At 39.8% G+C, this 18,259-nt stretch overlaps 1 protein-coding gene across 2 annotated transcripts in view; it reads right to left on the reverse strand.

Annotated features, from left to right (window-relative positions):
• PARD3B (par-3 family cell polarity regulator beta) overlaps positions 1-18,259 on the reverse strand; it is a 621,722-nt gene that overhangs the window by 459,855 nt on the left and 143,608 nt on the right. For both annotated transcript variants that reach the window (XM_072978456.2, XM_072978451.2), the window contains exon 4: positions 15,721-15,830. In XM_072978456.2, the coding sequence (XP_072834557.2) occupies positions 15,721-15,830 (110 nt within the window). The remainder of the gene's footprint in view (positions 1-15,720; positions 15,831-18,259) is intronic.

The raw sequence follows: 18,259 nt of genomic DNA on the forward strand, positions 1-18,259 counted from the left end.
TAGAAAACAGATATTGTATTTTATTTTAGATGGAAGGTAGCAACATCTACATGGGTTTTCTATATAATGTGGTGCTTATATTTCCACCGCGTATTTGCACAGCGCTGTCCGGAAAATACTGTTGTGTAAACCACTCTAAACTGAAGTCAATGCTAGATGAAAGCTAGTGAAGTTCAGGAAGACCTTCTCAAATGATTACTTCCCATCAGTCTGGATTATAACTACCATTGATGTATTTCATACAGAGGAGAGGCTTTTAGGTACAGAAGCTGAGGAAGCATTGCTTGATTAAGGAGGAATTGAGAAAAGACTGCCAGATGCATGCCCATAGCCCTGTTTTTGATCTGAAGATATATGTCATTAGTAATGTTAAAGTAGTTACGTGTGACTACAAAGAGTCTTGTGGTAAGATCCACTGTAGCGTCATTAAAAATTGTGGTTTTGGAAGCTTACAGTCCATCCTTGCTGTTGTGGAGCACCTCCATGTCAATGGAGACTAAAATGGTGAGTTGTGGGAGGTTGTGAATCAACTACAGTTGGCCCTGCATGATCTCAGGACAGAGTTTACACATCCTGACAGCTCCACAGCTGATACTGTGGGTTCTCCAGGATTATAGATATATTTGTATTCGGGGTACAATATGTATTGGAAGTAGCAAATATAAGACGGCTAGTCAAAGCTCTTGTGGGGTGTCTGTCTGAAACTGGCCCCATACATCTCTGGAGAATCCTTCCATCAGGTTATGAAGTATTCTAGGGTCTGGTCTGTGGACAGGGCCATGTACAATATAGTGGTGTTCCATATCTGTCTCTCAGCCTCCGGTACGTAGTCCAATTTCTTCCTCACAACAACTCCTTCATTGTCTGTTCTTTTAATGATGACACCAGGATTGTTTGGGGGGCTGTGAGTGGCATCATGACCCATTTGGCTCAGACAGTGTGGTAAACAATATACCTTGAAGATCAGCTCAGCTGGATGTAGAAGTAGAGGTCAAGGCCGAAATTCATTCCCTTGTTCCAAGTGCTCACAATCCTATGCAGCAATGACAGGAGGGCTGCTCTGTATGGGTGTCACATATCACAATGGAGAGACTGAGATGGTACCTATATACATTACACTGACTATTGTCACAATTTTAGATGTCAACTGGTTACAAATACCAAAGCCACCAACATTTGGCATGGCTGTTGTGTGGGAAGCCATCACACTTAAGAGTGCATTGTAAGGTTAGGCAAACTTGTATCCTACACCTATTTTCAATTATAATCTCCATTGTAATTTGTATCCTACACCTATTTCAAATTATAATTTCAACTTCAATCTCCATAATCTCACAATATGACCCATGTTATGGGTCAGGGATTAGGAAAAACTGTAGTCAAAAGTATCTGGAAGGCATCAGGTTGTCTTCAAATGACATACGTAAACCCAAATAGATGGTAAATCAAGACATTGACTTGAAGATGTATATAACTATACCCATCATGAACAGGCATTGCAGCCTTATAGACAAATCCTCCACAACAGAACCAGGTCAGACATCTTCTACACTGTACTCTGGTTACAGAATTGCTGAGGAATACTTTAAACCCCTATAGGGCTAGAGTTGAGACTGCAAAAACAGAGGATATCAGGCTGCTTACTGTTGTGAGACTTAGCAGAAGATGATAGGTCCCTTTTGTTACATATCCCATTCATTGACTCACTCATTCATTTTAGCTATGGCACATTGTCATCCTCTTTTGGTATCTCTGGAACAAATCTCATTCTTGCACCTTCAGCTTTAAATCTCAGGTAACTCTAGGTAGCTCTCTGCCACCTCATATCTGAGAGGGTGAAATGAAAACAAAAACTAATCAAGTAAAAAACTAGTTTATGTTGCAATGTTCAAAGCAAACAAAAACCATCTGGCACAGATAAACTAATTTCCACCTGTTTCTGCTTACTGCATATACAGTAACTCAATTTAGATTGATCGGATAATATTTGCAGACTTACTACACTGGCACAAGACTACTATATCCATTCAGATTATTTCAAAAGCACTAAGATGAAATGCTGTTTGTGCTGCTTTTAATTTAGTTTCAGCCCTTTGTTTATCTCTCTACTTCAAAGCACTTTCAGCACCTGACAACTATGTAAAATTAAAACAGAAGAAGGTGCCAGCCTCAATCTGCTTTACTTTATGAGGCATCTGAGTCTTGATTCAGTTGTGATGCCTTGTGAAGCACCCTCTAAAAATAAATACAGCTATGTTCCGTACACAACTGGAAAAAAAGCCCTTTTTTAAAAAGCTCAATACTTCTACTGCAGCTTATTTTTTTAACTCAGCTGGCATTCTCCATTCTTCCTGATGTGCAGGATGCACACAAACTTTCATGATTCCTACAGTGTAACCTTGCAAGTAAAGATTTAGAAGGCAGCCACTCAGACATTCTATTGTTGTATTTCACCCCTTCATTCAAACCCTTCCTGTTTGCAAATCCAGTCCGTCAGGGAATGCCAGTTCTTCCACAAACCTACAAAACAAGGGGGGTTATTCACCAGAGTACTGGAAGGATATCCGGGGCTGTTGTTTCCCCTAGGCAGTGAGTAATCCTGTCATTTTTATGTTTGCAGAAGGACTTCTCCTGCACACCTCCAAGCTCTTCCATGCTAGCCTGGAACTTATTCTTGAGATTTGGTGTTTCATACCTTCCACCTCTTGTTGTTTGCCCATCTACCTCTGATGACTCTTACCCTTCACAATAAGGAAGCCACTTGCCCACATAATATTCACTTTTTTTGCCAACAGCAATGCCCTGTGCTGATCCTTCTAGTGGCAGAGCATGCTACTAATGAAGAGGTGGCCCAAATCCTGCACATGCTTGAACGCCTTTTCGCACTGCATGCATTCAGTCATGTGAGCATTTGTTGCACACTGTGAAAAATTATTCCAGATTACTGAATACTGAATTCTTGGAACCTCCAGTTTTTGACTGCATGTTCCTAACAGGGACTGTTAATTTGTCATCACTACTAGTTCCAGCATCTGGTAGGGCAGGTACAGGTGAAGGGGCACAGGTGATTTCAGTGTCACATGCTTCTGAAGTAATGCACACCTGGGGCCCCTCAGTCTTCCTCTTCTCCACATCAGAGGTTTCTGTACTTGAAGGCGAGTTCCCGCGAACCACAATGCTCCTTTGTAGAGGTGAGATCTGCTGGGAATTGGGGCTGGGGGTAAGCCCTTCCTTGATTATCATGGAGCTGCATGGTATGGGTATAGAAAGCAATGCTTGGTGCTCTTTATCAATCTTTTTCCCAGCCACAAAAGAAGCAGCAATGCTGCTGCCCAAGCTGACAGTGTCAGTCTGAGTGCTGACCCTGTCCTTGTCCACCTCTGGCACATGGGCTCTTGGGGAGAAAAGTGCCTTCTTCATCACCTTTTTGGCCCTTTGCCCTGGCTGCCCTTGCAGAATTACACAAAGACATCACAGGAACATGTCTGAGGTTCACTCATATCTGCCCCATCTTGAACCAGAGGCTTCTCTGCCACCTCCTTGGCAAGACACACGTACACCGTACTGCTGCTTGCTGCTCTTTCATAGAGTCAGTGCTGAACCAGGCATCTGGGTGACAGACTGTGTTTGAGGGGCTCATAATAGCAGCTGCAGGTTGTCTTTTTCTTTTCCCTCTCCTACTTCTCTCTGTAGAAGCTGCTGCAGTGGGTTACCCAAGAGCCTATTTCTTCTACCACACACACCTTTGATATCTATTAATCCTAAATCTTGTTTCTAACTATACTAAGTAAACAATATACAATCAGAAATAGAGAATGTAAATGTAAATTGAGAGTCCATAATAGGCCACAGAGAAATCTGTTGCAATAAAAGCTTGCACCGGGCACATCCTAACAGCAAATGCTCAGGGGATTCATAAGCAGGCTATGCCCACCTTTCCACTCGAAGGAATCAATGTGGAAAAAAAATACCTTCTGGTGTCTGTGTCGATTTCTGGATTTCATTAGTGGAAACAGAATCGTTCACAGGTTTTCCTTTCACCTCCGCCCCCTCCTTTGAAGAACCTATGGCAACCCCAATCAGGAGACACTGAGTTCTCTGTCCCCCACTATCCTTGTCCCCCATCACTCCAGGATGCCTGAAGAACAGCTTTCTCTGTTACTTCTAGCCTTTTGCTTCCTAAATGAAGTAAATGGAACTCTGAAAATTAGGAATCATTATTACAGTTATTTGGAACTATCAAATTTGAATTTGGATAGATTTGGAATTACCCAAATATGGCATTATTCATTGAATTCCAAATATTTCTGGATTCAAATGCACATCCCTAGTCCAAATGACACCATCTTGAACTTTTTTCTACCTTTTCTCCCATCAGAGAAAATCTGTTACGAAAAAAATAGCAGTACGTACAGATGCACAATGCCTTTTTACTGTTAACAGGAGGAGACTCTGAACTGAAGCAACGTGAACTATCTCGACTATAAATACTCAGTATAGGCTAGCCAACAGGAAGAATTGATTACAAGGCACTGTCCTTCACACAATACAAGGTGCACAACTTTCTCCCTGAAATTAATTTAGACTACATGCCAGTTACAGGAGACAAAAGAAGCTCCTAATGATCAGCTATTCAAAATGTGCTCCCATGAAGCAACAGTCTATACCTTTGTTCTTTGTCTTTTACCAATCTGGATGTCAAAAGCACGAATAAAATTGGGAGGGGGCACAGAAGCAAACAAGTGTGGCATAGATTACAGAATTAAAAGCAGGTCGTGGAAAGGACATAAACTCTAACAGTGAACATTCACCTCTCCCAGCTTTGATTTCACCCCAGATTCCCAAGCAAATCTTGGGACTGCATATTGCAATCATAAAACATATTCCACTTTAATCTCACCTTTTCATTTAAACTCACAATTCTATACTGTGTGTTAATACACACTACATGCTTATCATCTGAAAAAGCAGAAAATATGCTCTATTACTAGTCACATGACAAGCAAAGTAGGTTAACTCTGTAGCCCTTTATTTGGCTGTGTTATTACGCAGTCAGGGCAAAAAGCTCCTTTTTTCTTTTTTCTTTTTTTTTCTTCTTTTTTTTTATGAAGAAAGAAGCATATCCTCCCCGAGCCTCCATAGATTAAGACTGCAGTTCAGCTTTGGCTTCTGTACCACATCACAGCAACAGCTCCAAAACTAACTCACTCCAGATGTCCCTGTGATCATCTAATCAGACATCAAAAGCAATAGCCTGACAAGCTCTCACACTGATTATAAGTATTCTATATATACGTTCCCACAGCATAAATACATACAGTAGCAACTTGGGTTTTTTGTTGCTGCTGTTGTTTTAAAGCGACTCATCTAAATCAGGATTCTATTTAAACACACATAAGCAGTTAAGGAAATAAATGTTCCACTTCTTAAATTACAGAAAACTTTTATGTCCCTCCTAAAACTCAGGTTCTTTCAGAGTTATGGGTATTTAAAATAGAATAGAAAGAAAGACTGATACTGGATAAACATTCAATCTCAGGGCTCAAATCTGGGGAATAAAATTTAAAGAGTAGCATATCTATTTAGGTTATACACCTAGTGGGCAGGATTCTGAGACTTTGTAGAGATGGAATTGCTTCAGGAAAGCTGGTTCGATGTCTTGCTTACTTTTTTTCCTGCAATAAATTGTTGCCTTTCTTTTTACTGTTAACCACTATGTGGTGTAAACTCTGGACTGAGGTGAACACCAAGCACGCTTAGTTTCCAAGTCTTGGTTTTTAAGTGTTAGTAGAATGAGATGTTATTGACCTCTCAGTGCAGATTTAATGACATTCCATGACTAATGTGGTAAGGACAGGAAAGAATTTGTAGAGAGAGGTTATAAGCAAGTCCACAGCTTGCTCCTTGTCTATTAAGTACAAATAAGAGGAGAGGAAATGTTATATCCTGCTTGCTAAGTGGGGCTGGTTACAGAGATCGCATACAGTCATGACCAACAATATTGGCACCCTTGCAATTTTGTCAGAAAATGCAACCCTTCTCTCAGAAAATTGTTGCAGTTGCAAATGTTTTGGTACTCACATGTTCATTTCTTTGGTTTCCATTGGAACAACACACACACACACACACACACACACACACAGAGAGAGAGAGAGAGAGAGAGAGAGAGAGAGAGAGAGAGAAGAAAAGTCAAATCTGATACAATCCCACACAGAAACCCAAAAATGCACTGGCCAAAATTATTGACACTCTTTAACTTAATATTTGGTAGCAATCCCTTTGAAAACAAAACTGAAGTCAATTGCTTCCTGTAACCATGAATGAGTTTCTTACACCTCTCTACTGGAATTTTGGACCATTCTTCTTTGGCAAACTGCTCCAGGGCCTTCAGATTTGAAGGATGCCTTCTCCCAACTGCTGTTTTGAGATCTCTACACAGGTGTTCTATGGGATTCAGATCTGGACTCACTGCTGGCCATTTCAGAACTCTCCAGCATTTTGTTTGTAACCATTTCTGGGTGCTGTTTGAGGTGTGTTTCAGGTCATTGTCCTGCTGGAAGACCCATGACCTCTGGTGGAGACGCAGCTTTCGGACACTGGCCATTATGTTCCACCCCAAAATTTTTGGGTAATCATGAGATTTCATGATACTGTTCACACAGTCAAGGCACCCAGTCCCATAAGCAGCAAAGCAACCCCAAAACATCTTTCAACCTTCACCATGTTTGACTGTAGGGACTGTGTTCTTTTCTTTGAATGCCTCATTTCTTTTTCTGTAAACAGTGCCATGATGTCCTTGACCAAAAAGCTTTTGCTCTTCCATCCACATCCAGGGAGGTTAACTATAGTGCCATGGGCTGTAAACCTCTTGATGATATTGCGCGCAGTGGACACAGGAACATTAAGATCTCTGGAGATGGACTTGAGATTTTTGATGTTTTTCTACAATTTGTTCTCTCAAATCCACAGACAACTTTTTACGCTTCATTCTTTTCTCCATGCTCAGTGTCACACACAACACAAAGGTTGAGTCAACCTTTCTCCATCTTAACTGGTTCCAAGTGTGATTACTAGAGAGCCCACACCTCTTACTTGCAACATGTGTGTCTAAATACAAATTAAAGGAGCATCACATGCTTGAAAAGCAATTATTTCTTACAATTCAGACAGGGTGCCAATAATTTTGTCCAGTGCATTTTTGGGTTTCTGTGTGGGATTTTATCAGATTTGACTTTTCCTCTCTGTTCTTTTGTGTTGTTCCAATGCAAACCAAAGAAATGAACATGTGAGCACAAAAATACAGTGGTGCCTCGCTTAGCGACATTAATCCGTTCCAGAAAAAACGTTGCTAAGCGATTTCATCGCTAAGCGATATTAAAAAGCCCATAGAAACGCATTAAAATGTGATTAATGTATTCCTATGGGCTAAAAATGAACCTTTAAGTGAAGATCCTCCATAGGGGCGGCCATTTTTGGTGCCTCTAAAGCGAGGAAACACAGCGGGGCAGCCATTTTGTTTTCCCAGCGGCCATTTTGAAATTGCCGATCAGCTGTTAAAAAAGGGTTGCTTTGCCATGATCGCTTCCCATAGGGACCATCGCAAAGTGATCGCTTTTGCGATCGCAAAAACTCTGTCACTAAGTGATTTCATCGCTCAATGGAGCGATTGCTAAGCGAGGCACCACTATATTTGCAACTGCAACAATTTTCTGAGAGAAGAGCTGCATTTTCTGACAGAATTGCAAGGGTGCCAATATTTTTGGCCATGACTGTAACTCCCCCACCCCTGTCACAGCAGCTCCACTGACTGCTGATCCATTTCTGAGCACAATTCAAAGTACTGGTTTTAAGCTATAAAACCCAAAGGAGCTTGTGTCCAAGCTATCTGAGGCACCATATCTCTCTTTATGAGCCTGCCCAGGGGTTAAGATCATCATGGGAGGGCTTTCTCTTCACACCAGCCTCACAGATGTGATTGGTAGGGACACAGGAAAGGGTCTTCTCAGTTATTGCTCCTTGATTCTGGAACTCTCTCCCACAGGAGACCAAGCTGACCCCATTTTTGCTGTCTTTCTGAAAATAGACAGAGACTTTTCGCTTCAGGCAGGCTTTTCCTTAATGGCTGACTGTCCAGGAGACAATGAACAGGAGGACCTATATTTTGCTGCTTCTAAATCTGGTTTTCATAATGCTGTTACCTAACATTTTTAATATAATATTATCACTTGTTCTTTAATATTTGAACAGTTTACCCTTTTTAGTTTATTGTGTATATAATTACGTATGCCACCTTGAGTCTTTTTAAAGGAACCCTTTTCAGGGTTTTCCAGTTAGAGAATACTCAGATGTGATTTACCATTCCCTTTTTCTGGGGGTGTTCTGGGATCGTGCAGCTTGCCCAAGGCTACTCAGGCTGGCTCTGCTCACAGGTGGCAAAGGGGACAATTGAGCTCCCCACCACATGCCTAAGCCACTGAGCTATCAAGCCAGCTTTTAGGAGAAAGGGCAGGGCAAAAAATATTTTAAATAAATAAATGTAAATGCAAATAAAATATCTGCAGTAATTCAGTGTGCTAATTATAAGCAAGCATCAAAATGACCACTGTTTGCCACCCACTGAACTGACATGCCTAGATCACTATGACAATGGGTCATCCAATGACACTGAACACATTTTTAGTGAAAGCTGATGCTTCTCTAGTCTCACTGAAAGGGCTTATGCCAGATGTCCACAGGCAGAAGGAAGAACCCTGCTGAACAAGATTTCACCACTTTATCATTTGGAGAGGCTTTGGTTTTGACTTTCCATCCACCCCAGACACATCTTTCTGAATTCTGTGACTTTTTTCTTTTACATAAAGTTCCAGGCCGTGCACACACCAGAGAAACTCAAAGTCCAAGTATTCTGATTCCCTCATCTCTGGTATAACATATAAAAGAAGCTCTGCAAACAAAATTAAAGCACTTGAATTCTTCCAACCAACCAACCAACCAGCATTCAAACTCCAGGAACAGTACTATTTTATTATGGTAACTCTGCACTTAAAAAAAAAACTACTACTCATTTAGAAGCTAAACTGATACATGTCTTGGGCATGTACTCTCTCCTAGGGCTTGTTTTAGTGAGACTATAGATCAGATCTGCTAGTTTTTGTTTTGCTTTGGTGTTTTTTTTTACATGGAGAAACAATGTGGATCTTCATGGGAGGTGGGGACACTGGACACCACTTAGAGATAGGCTTCAGTGTGAGAGCAATTCCTGAAAAATTATAGCAGGGAAATTTCACTGCAATGACTGCTAAGTACACACTTAAATCACTGCAAAGCATTCCATACACTGGAAATATTATTAGTATTTTTTTTCAATTACAACAACAAAAGGTTTGCTTATTTGTCACCTCTACTATCCATCATCATTTTTACATAAAACGAATGGATTCATAAGGACTGGATCAGTGCTTTAAAAAAAAAAAACCTGTGCAACTATGATTTGTGCATGTAAGCTTTTTCATGAGGGAGAGTCAAGAACCCAGGAAAACCTACTGGAAATACTAGTGCATCCTACAGAATATAGACATGATTTGCTGTTATTAGAAAACTTAGGCAAAGCTACATTTTCCATGCTAAATTTTCTGCAGTATGCAGTATTTCAGTAGTCTGATTGACTGATTGTACTTATATCTCACCCATCTAATGGCAAGACATTACTCTGGCCGACTTACAAAACAACATGGGGGGATGTTTCCTCACTTTTTAAACAGCACCCATATGGATGAAGCAGGGATTAAAGTTGATGAGAACACAATCCCTTATACGTTTATTCGGAAAGAAGTTCCACTGAGTTCAATGGGGCTAACTCCCCATAATACTGCAGCCTTAATTATGAATGTTCAGTTCTTACTTGTGATAGGTCTGTTCATGTGAAACTATTTTGTCGATACCCTTAGGCACCTACCTGTTGAAAACTACCACTTATTTGTATTGTTTCATTGTTAATTTTTGGTTGTTCTTGGTGGAGTTTTTTTAAATTGGTGCGAGCCGCTTTGAGTACACTTATGGAAATAAATAGGTAGGATATATATCTTCTAAACTAAAAAAGAAAAAATAAACACAAAATAAACTTTTATATTAGTTTTCCATACACAAAAAGGAGGGCGGGCTGGATGGTGAAACTGTTTCGAGGGACATTCTAGGGGGTTCAAGAAAAGAATGCAGTCTTTTGAGTTTTGAAGCTCCTAGAGGCTCAGCCATGACTACAGAATCTTGTTGGGTGTGCTTGGAAATGAGGTTGAGCCTGCATGCCTGAGTTTCACACATGCTCAAGAAATGAGAGGCAGTGTGGCAAAATGGCTAGAGGAAGCTCAGGTACCATCACAAGCATAAACCGTGGTCAAGTATATGACAGATGCTGAAGCCTCTCCCCACTCTCCCCGCAAAAACTACACCACATCACAGGGCGACAAATTGCCCTGATGTCTTGCTTGGATGTTCATTCCTATTGCAAAAGCAGATCTCAGCTGAGGCGTAGAGCTTGATTGAAAACTCTGTTGTATCCATTTATGTGCCCACTTGTCCTATAGTACAATATTGAAATTATCCAGACACTTCAGCCAACAAGAGGAGCAGGGTCATTGGGAGACCAGCAGGATCCTCTAACCTTTCTCTGATGCAGTGAAAAGCAAGCAGCATTCAAACCACACATTTGAGAAGCTTGGTCTCTTGGTTTTGTTTCTCAGCGGCTTAAAGACACTGAAAGGATTGGATCTCAATAAGCCATTTCAAATGGAGTGAGTGCTGAAAATGAACATTCTGTGAAGGATACGGTGGGAGGGGGGAGAATCAAGGTTCAGAAAGGAAATGTGCGAGGAGGGGAGAGCTCTAGGATGATAGAAACTGTACAAGGAAACAAAGTGAAAACACAAAAGTATAAAATATGAAATGGATTCACTTAGAAGTCAGCAATAAAATCTTGAACTGAATACTCAGTGGATAAAGAACAAATGACATGATAAAATTTATAAGCTGAAAAAATAAGAAACAGGAGAATGAAAGGGAGAAGTAAGAAGCCTAAGATGAGATCAGAATAAGCCAGCAGGCAATGGATTATAATAATCTAACTAAGGTAAAATGAAAGAAGGAACTGAAGAATGAATACCATCAATAGACATTTTAAAAAATTTGAATGATTAAGGATAAAAGTTGGCAAATGCCAGTTACCCTCAATAGCGCTTCTAATTACCAACAGGATGTAAGGGACAGAACTGTGCCCATTTTTCAAGCCAGAGGAGGGGAGGGACCTGATCCCTGAGAACCAGCAGTATTTTGGAGTCACTCAGGGGCAAAAACTTCAAACTGCTCTCTGGATGTCTCCCTGGCATCGTATGACTGTAGGGATGTTTCCCCCCCCCCCCCCCATTCTATGACTCCCTATCAAAGGTCGCAGTCACCACTAACTATCTAGCAAGCATGTTTGTATCCTGGCTAAGAATGTAAAAATAAAGAACCTTGACTATAGAAGAAATATGTAAGTAAAAGAGAGGGAAACGTTGACAGTGAGCCAAGAAGAGCAAAGAGGAAACAGGAGGGAAACAGAAAACAAATTTTAGCTATATCATGAGTGGATAATCAAGGAGACAACAACAAGTAGATTAGAAAAGAAGAAAGAGAAAAATCTAATTAAATATTGCTTAATAGGAGTGTCACTGCCATTCTATGTGAAAGATCCTCTGCCAGTGTCATTTGCCACTATTGCTATTGCCCAATATTTGCCCTCCAGGAGTTTCTCCATCCTCATCGCTGAGGTACCTCAGGAAGATCCTCATGGTGCAGTGGTTAAACTGCTGCACTGCAGCCAAAACTGTGCTCACGACGGACTCATGGTTGACTCAGCCTTCTATCCTTCCAAGGTCAGTAAAATGAGTATCCGGCTTGGGGGGGGGGGGGGCAAGGTGTAGCCTGTAACTTGTAAATCGCCCAGAGAATGCTTGAAGCACTATGGGGTGGTATAGAAACAGCATACTTTGCTTTTTTCTTTGTAAGTGCCCATTCTCTTCTCCTGATTTGACTGCTAATCCTGAAGATGGTGGAGCTATCTTAGTCTAGTGCTTCAGCAGCGAATATTCTCCCTTGGTGATCCTGCTGGAAGTCCAAAGTTGTAATGGAGTCTAGCCTCCGGGCAACACTGCTCTTGGTTCCTTGATATACTCAAACCTTCTTACCGTGTTAGAGTGTGCATCCAAGACTATCTTACTAGATCTCCAGAATACTGTTTAAACTGTAAATTATTTCTAAAAGTTGCAGGTGTAATTTAATCTCACTAACTACAAATACAACATACTTTTATAGGTACAAGACACTCTTGCATAACTCATTAATTAGAGAGTTCCAGGTTGGGCAATACCTTTGTTGGACCACTAAAAAATGAAAAATAAATTAGGTTTCATCTTCTACAGAGCTCTGTATCAGGAACAGGACTGTACAAGCCTTGCAGTTAACTTTTTACAATCCAGAAAATGTACTGTCAAACCTTGAACCATTTTTCTAATGCAATGGTTATTAACCTTGGGTTACTCAGATGTTTTTGAACTACAACCCCCAGAAACCCCAGCCAGCACATCTGGTGGTGAAGGCTTCTAGGAGTTGCAGTCCAAAAGCACCTGAATAACCCAAGGTTAAGAACCACTGTTCTAATGTACTGTCAAACCTTGAACCATTTTTCTATGTGTCAACTGCACAGCCACTTTCTGTACTTGTTATTAACTTACTTGTCATTAACTTACAGCCAGGTATACATTTCATGATACCACACTTCCACCTGAAACCTAACATTCCATACGCATCTTTAAATTTTATCAGGAACCCATACACCACTTCCCATGCTGTCCGCAGACAGAACAGTGCCAAGAAAAATACTAGTCACAGAGATATAATCATATTGAAAACACAGTCACATATAACATTTCAGTCTCTTAACCAAAGCCTAATTGAACAGCTGGGGGTACAAATTCTATAGCTATTAATTCACTGGGTCAAGAAACACTCCATCCATGTGTGTGATTTATCAGTTTAAAATTTAAATAGACTGTTTTAAAGGTAACTCCCTCTCCTTACAGGAAAATAAGACATACCCATTGTGAGCTATTTTTTAACTGGGTGACTGATATAGCTATATCTCCCATGTAATCTTTTCAACAGCAAACCTGTTTCATTTCCAAACATATAAAATTACATGCAATGCTCTCAACCGAGCTAGCACATGATATATATTATGCTAATGTTGGAACACTTAATCACAATAGCTAATACTTTAAAATTACAATTAGTAGCATAAAAACCACAGGCATGACCTTTTTTTAAAGAACTAAGAACTTGAAACATAAAAAGCTTCTGATTAATAAACCTTTTTAAAATTACAAATCACGCATCTAGAATGCATGAAAGGAAACTAATTTTAATGCACATTTAAGGAGGTGGAGTTACTAGAGTTTGTTCATATTCACTCCTAACATTTTAATAGAGATTGAAGTGTAATCCATATTAGCGTAAAAAGATATGTGTAGTAATTAATGAAATGCAGCACCTGGAAGAGCATTATTATACTGTATTTGATCCAGGCACTACTTGTGGATCACTGGTTGGATAGCTCAGTGAAGAATCAGAGGTTGGGAGTTTCCCATAGTGCAACCCAGAAGAGCCAGCCTGTGTGGCCTTGGGCAAGCTGTACAGTCCCAGGGTACCCCCAGAAGAAGGGAATGGTAAACCACCTCTGAGTAATATCTACCTAGAAAACCCTGGAAAGGGTCACCATAAATCAGAATTGACTTGACAGGACACACAGATTGTAGACTGGGGTGAGGGATGCCTCATGCCACATTTCAGGGATCCAGAGGCAGTTCATGAACTAGGACAGGGATGTTCCTCACTTCCCAATCCCCAATCCTACTGTGACCTTACTCCAAGTGCAAGGCATCCTCCATCCAGAGAAGTTCTTTTTTTACATATGGGGGGGGGGGAGAGACCAAAACAACATCTAAAAATATTGTACAGGTTGTCCAGCAATTTGCACGTGGATGCTTAAGAATTGCTACAGAAACTAGCCATTACAGCATTACATGAATTTTTTTTTTACATTGCCTCTTGCAGAACAGCCAGAGCTGCATACTTTCAAATACTTTCAGTATTTTGTGAATGTATGTATTTGCATTTGTACTTTTAAAACTTACTAGCATTATGTTGCCAAGCTAACACTCCATGGGTGTACATGTTTCTATTTGCGTTTATGTTTTAATTGTAATGCTAGTGGTGGTTGAATGACCAAAGCAGTTCAACAAGTAAACTCACATCTTCCCTACACAACTCCCATCACTCCCAGAGGACACAAGTCTTTGAAAAAAAATGGGAGCAGGACAGCTGAAGAGGTACTCAGCGGAGGTAGGCTACAATTAACTTTTCTGGTTTTTATTTTAATGATCTCTGTAATGGGGAGAATCCACATCAAGAGTAAATGGGCTGAGAACACCACCACTACATTGCTCATTTATAACCAAGAGATAATTCCATATAATTCTCACATATACTGTTGTCAGTATATGTCACTATGTATAATAGTGGCTGAAACCCTGTTGCTTAGTGTAAGCCAAGTTGGATTTTTCATTCCAGTCCTCCCTCCCAATTCTTGGGCAGAGACAGTAGATGTGCACCAAGGCACATACACCCCTTGAAAATCGCAGCAGGGACAGTTAATTTACCACGGAGTACAGACCTAAAGCTATGATATGGCTGGCACTAAGCAACAGGATTTCGGCCCACTAGGTCTTACAATGAAAGAAAAGTCACACATTAAGTATTGTGTGTCTGTAATAAGAGGTCCGGGAGTAGCATCCTCAATAAAATCAATGTATTATAAGCTCTCAACCTAGGAAAATGTGCCTTCTTTTGCACGTTTAAAAAGTAAAACAACTGCAACATTTGTAATCACTGGTAAGTGTGCTCATCTGAACTACTGTTCCACGTATGTTAAATATATTTGAGGTTTTTTAGAAAGACATTTTTGAATAAATATTATTATACATATGAATATTTATAGCTATTTTCTAACCTTGACTTGATTTTTAAAATTAGTACTAAATTCAACATAATCACTAGCATTGTTATCATATGGTAATACCATTCAGCAAGCCTTCAATATTATTTCCAATGCAATTTTAGAGAAGTATATGGCAATTAATCTGTGAGGTTATTACAGTTTATTGAAGCAACATTTAGTTTATATCTCTGAGCAACACCTGATGCGAAGTTTATTAACTTCAAGAAAACAATCCAGTTGAATACTAAGAAGACGAGATTGAAAATACTTGCTTGAGCACATGTTGTAACATCCTTTTGGTTTACGTGCACTGCAAATTGTTCATTTCGCTATAGCCCAATTCATGCTCTTGACACAGCCTGCATTACAAATTTTGATCATGTGCAATTTAGTTTTCCAATTAATTATTTGTAATTGTGCATGTACGAGATAAACAACAATGCACATAAGAGTGCCTGTGCTAGTACTACTGACAATTCTGCTAAGAAAAATGTCCCACATGTTTTGCCTATTATAGTTCACTCGTCTATAAATGAATATCACGAAACTTTTCCTTAAATGAATTACCATGATAAATGTTCAGCAAATCATGTATATCATGAAGACTTCTATCTTTATTTCATCAAGATACCTACTGAAACAGAAGACTTCAGACCATGGTCATTGGCATGTGAAGCACCAGCAGGAAAGTCAGCAGGTGGGCCCAGTGCAGGATCACTGCTCCGTCTGACCAACAATGGTGTCCCTAAGAACAAAAACAATCAAGAATCCAAATATGAACCGTAGTAAATCTGATTAATCACTATAATTTCTTATTCATACATACTTACAGGGCAAGAGAAAGGGGGCAAGGTTGAAGGGTGAGGAAATGGTACGTTTCTTTTACAAATCCATACGAATACTAAGTGTCAAGGATCCCTGAGTTCAGGAAAGCCCACACTAACCACTCAGCTATAGTACCCTGGTTGTCTTGGTGTGGGTGAAACCATGAAGATCAAATGTGCTGATGAAGGGGTAATTTACATGCCCAGTACCCTCCCAATACCCAACTAAGTAGTGCTTCTAGGGAGTTCCAAAAAAATCTTCAAGGTTAAGCACTTTGACTCTTACACCAACTCTGCAAGGTAGAAATGCCACCACACCCCAAAACATGCAGGCTCGTAGTAGATGGACAAGGCAAAATCTGGTTTTAAGTACCACAAATCTTCTTATAGTAAAACAACTACATAAATAAAATTTTAATATTTTATTAAAGATGGCAAAAAGGTTAAAAAGAGCGGAAAAATAAAAAAGAATTTCAATAGTTGCAAAACAGGCAAACAGGATTTGGATCAAATAATCAATTAAGAGTTGGAGACAAGAGCAATACAGAGCAAACACATCAGAAAATAAGAAAGCTAGCTAAAATATCCTAGTACTTAACACTCTAGTGTAACTTCAGCATCATTTCAGAGCAAACATGAAGTGCAGTCCTTACCACAGGATAGCAAATAAGCATAACATCTCTCTAAAAGATAACTAAGCCAACAAAAGTAACTTTTAAGCCTCCCCCCCAAACATTATGCTTCTTCAGTTTCTGGACTGTTCCAGAGGACCTTCCAATCAGGTGCTGAGTTCTTTCCAACATTCACAAAGACAAGAGAAGTTTCTTCCCCCTCCCCTCACTCAATGTAACCATTTTCCCAATTAGTTCCATACAAGAGAATGAGCCAGCTTGCTCTTGGAGATTCCTCTCATACTGATAAACTGCAGGTGTTTCTCCCTACCATACCCTCACTCAGCCAGCTGACTATAAGCCTTTTCCAGAATGGCACTGGAATCCATAATCCCTCCATTTTCTTCATGATAAAGTTACAAAACAACTTCACATATGTCAAGAACTAGAACATTAAAAGTAAGGACTGAGAAAACGGTACTCTAACATTTGGCTAGAATTGAAGTCAGAAGAAAAAGGAAGCCTAGTTTAAAAAAAATCAGAGAAAACAACCAACAACATACCACCCCATAGGAAACTAACACTAATCTGGCTATAACAAATATGGGAAAGAGTAACACAGTCCAACATTTGGCTATGAGTCACACAGAACTACCACTTCTTATGGGTTCTCAAACAATTCCTAATTTATCATCAGTAGGTAAATGCATTTTGTACTTGCAATTGGCCAGACTAAAAATACACTATATTACACTCATTTGTCTTCAAAACCCACCAGAAAACTTTATATAATTTAAAAAAGCAGCTTCCATTCTGTGCCCACTGAAGTCATGCAACATTTGAAAAACTAGCCTTTCTCCAAGCTAATGGAAAAATGTGGGAGTTTTTAAAAAATCCCAAGCCAAACACTAGAGATGAGATTCCCCCACAGTTCAAATGTTTCAAAATTTATTTGCCCTTGGACCAGGGCCAAGAATGAAAATTAATTAGCCAAAGGATTTCCTATTCTTTGCAAATTGAATGATAAAATTGGAATACATCTGTAATATTATCTAGATAATTATTTAAAAATTATTAAATATATTACTAAAATATACATTGGAAGAGATTTATTTACCTTTGGAATAGTGGCAATACTGTACACACAAATCCATACACATACAAGCTAATTTATACAAATTATTCAAATTAGCTTTCTGGGATCATCAATACATAAATGACTGATTCAAGCCTAAGCACCTTTTATCAATGTATTCTCAAAGGCTTTCACAGCCGGGATCCGATGGTGGTTGTAGGTTTTTTGGGCTGTTTGGCCGTATTCTGAAGGTTTTTCTTCCTAATGTTTTGCCAGCCTCTGTGGCCGGCATCTTTAGAGTACAGGAGTCAGAACTCTGTGCTCCAGTGCAGTTTGTTGGACAGTTGAGTATTTTTCCTTTGTAGCTGTGGGATCAGCTTTTTGTCCTTTTCAGAAGATTGGGAGATTATGGTGATCAGTGTGTTTTTTATTGTGGGTGTATCGTTGGATAAAGGGGAGAGATGATCTGCCACTGTGATTGATGGGTGTTGTTAGTTGGTCTTTTGTGTGCAGTGATCACTGGTCCTTTTGGCTGGGTAGAATTCGTTGACCTTTTGCGGGATGTATTTTTCAGTGCTGGGAGCCAGGCTTTGTTGAGTTTTCTTTTTTGTTGAGGCTCTGCTGTGTCTGTGGATTTCAATGGCTTCCCTGTGATTGCTGGTGT

Source organism: Pogona vitticeps, chromosome 1 (assembly GCF_051106095.1).
Source record: "Pogona vitticeps strain Pit_001003342236 chromosome 1, PviZW2.1, whole genome shotgun sequence".
Lineage (NCBI taxonomy): Eukaryota > Metazoa > Chordata > Lepidosauria > Squamata > Agamidae > Pogona > Pogona vitticeps.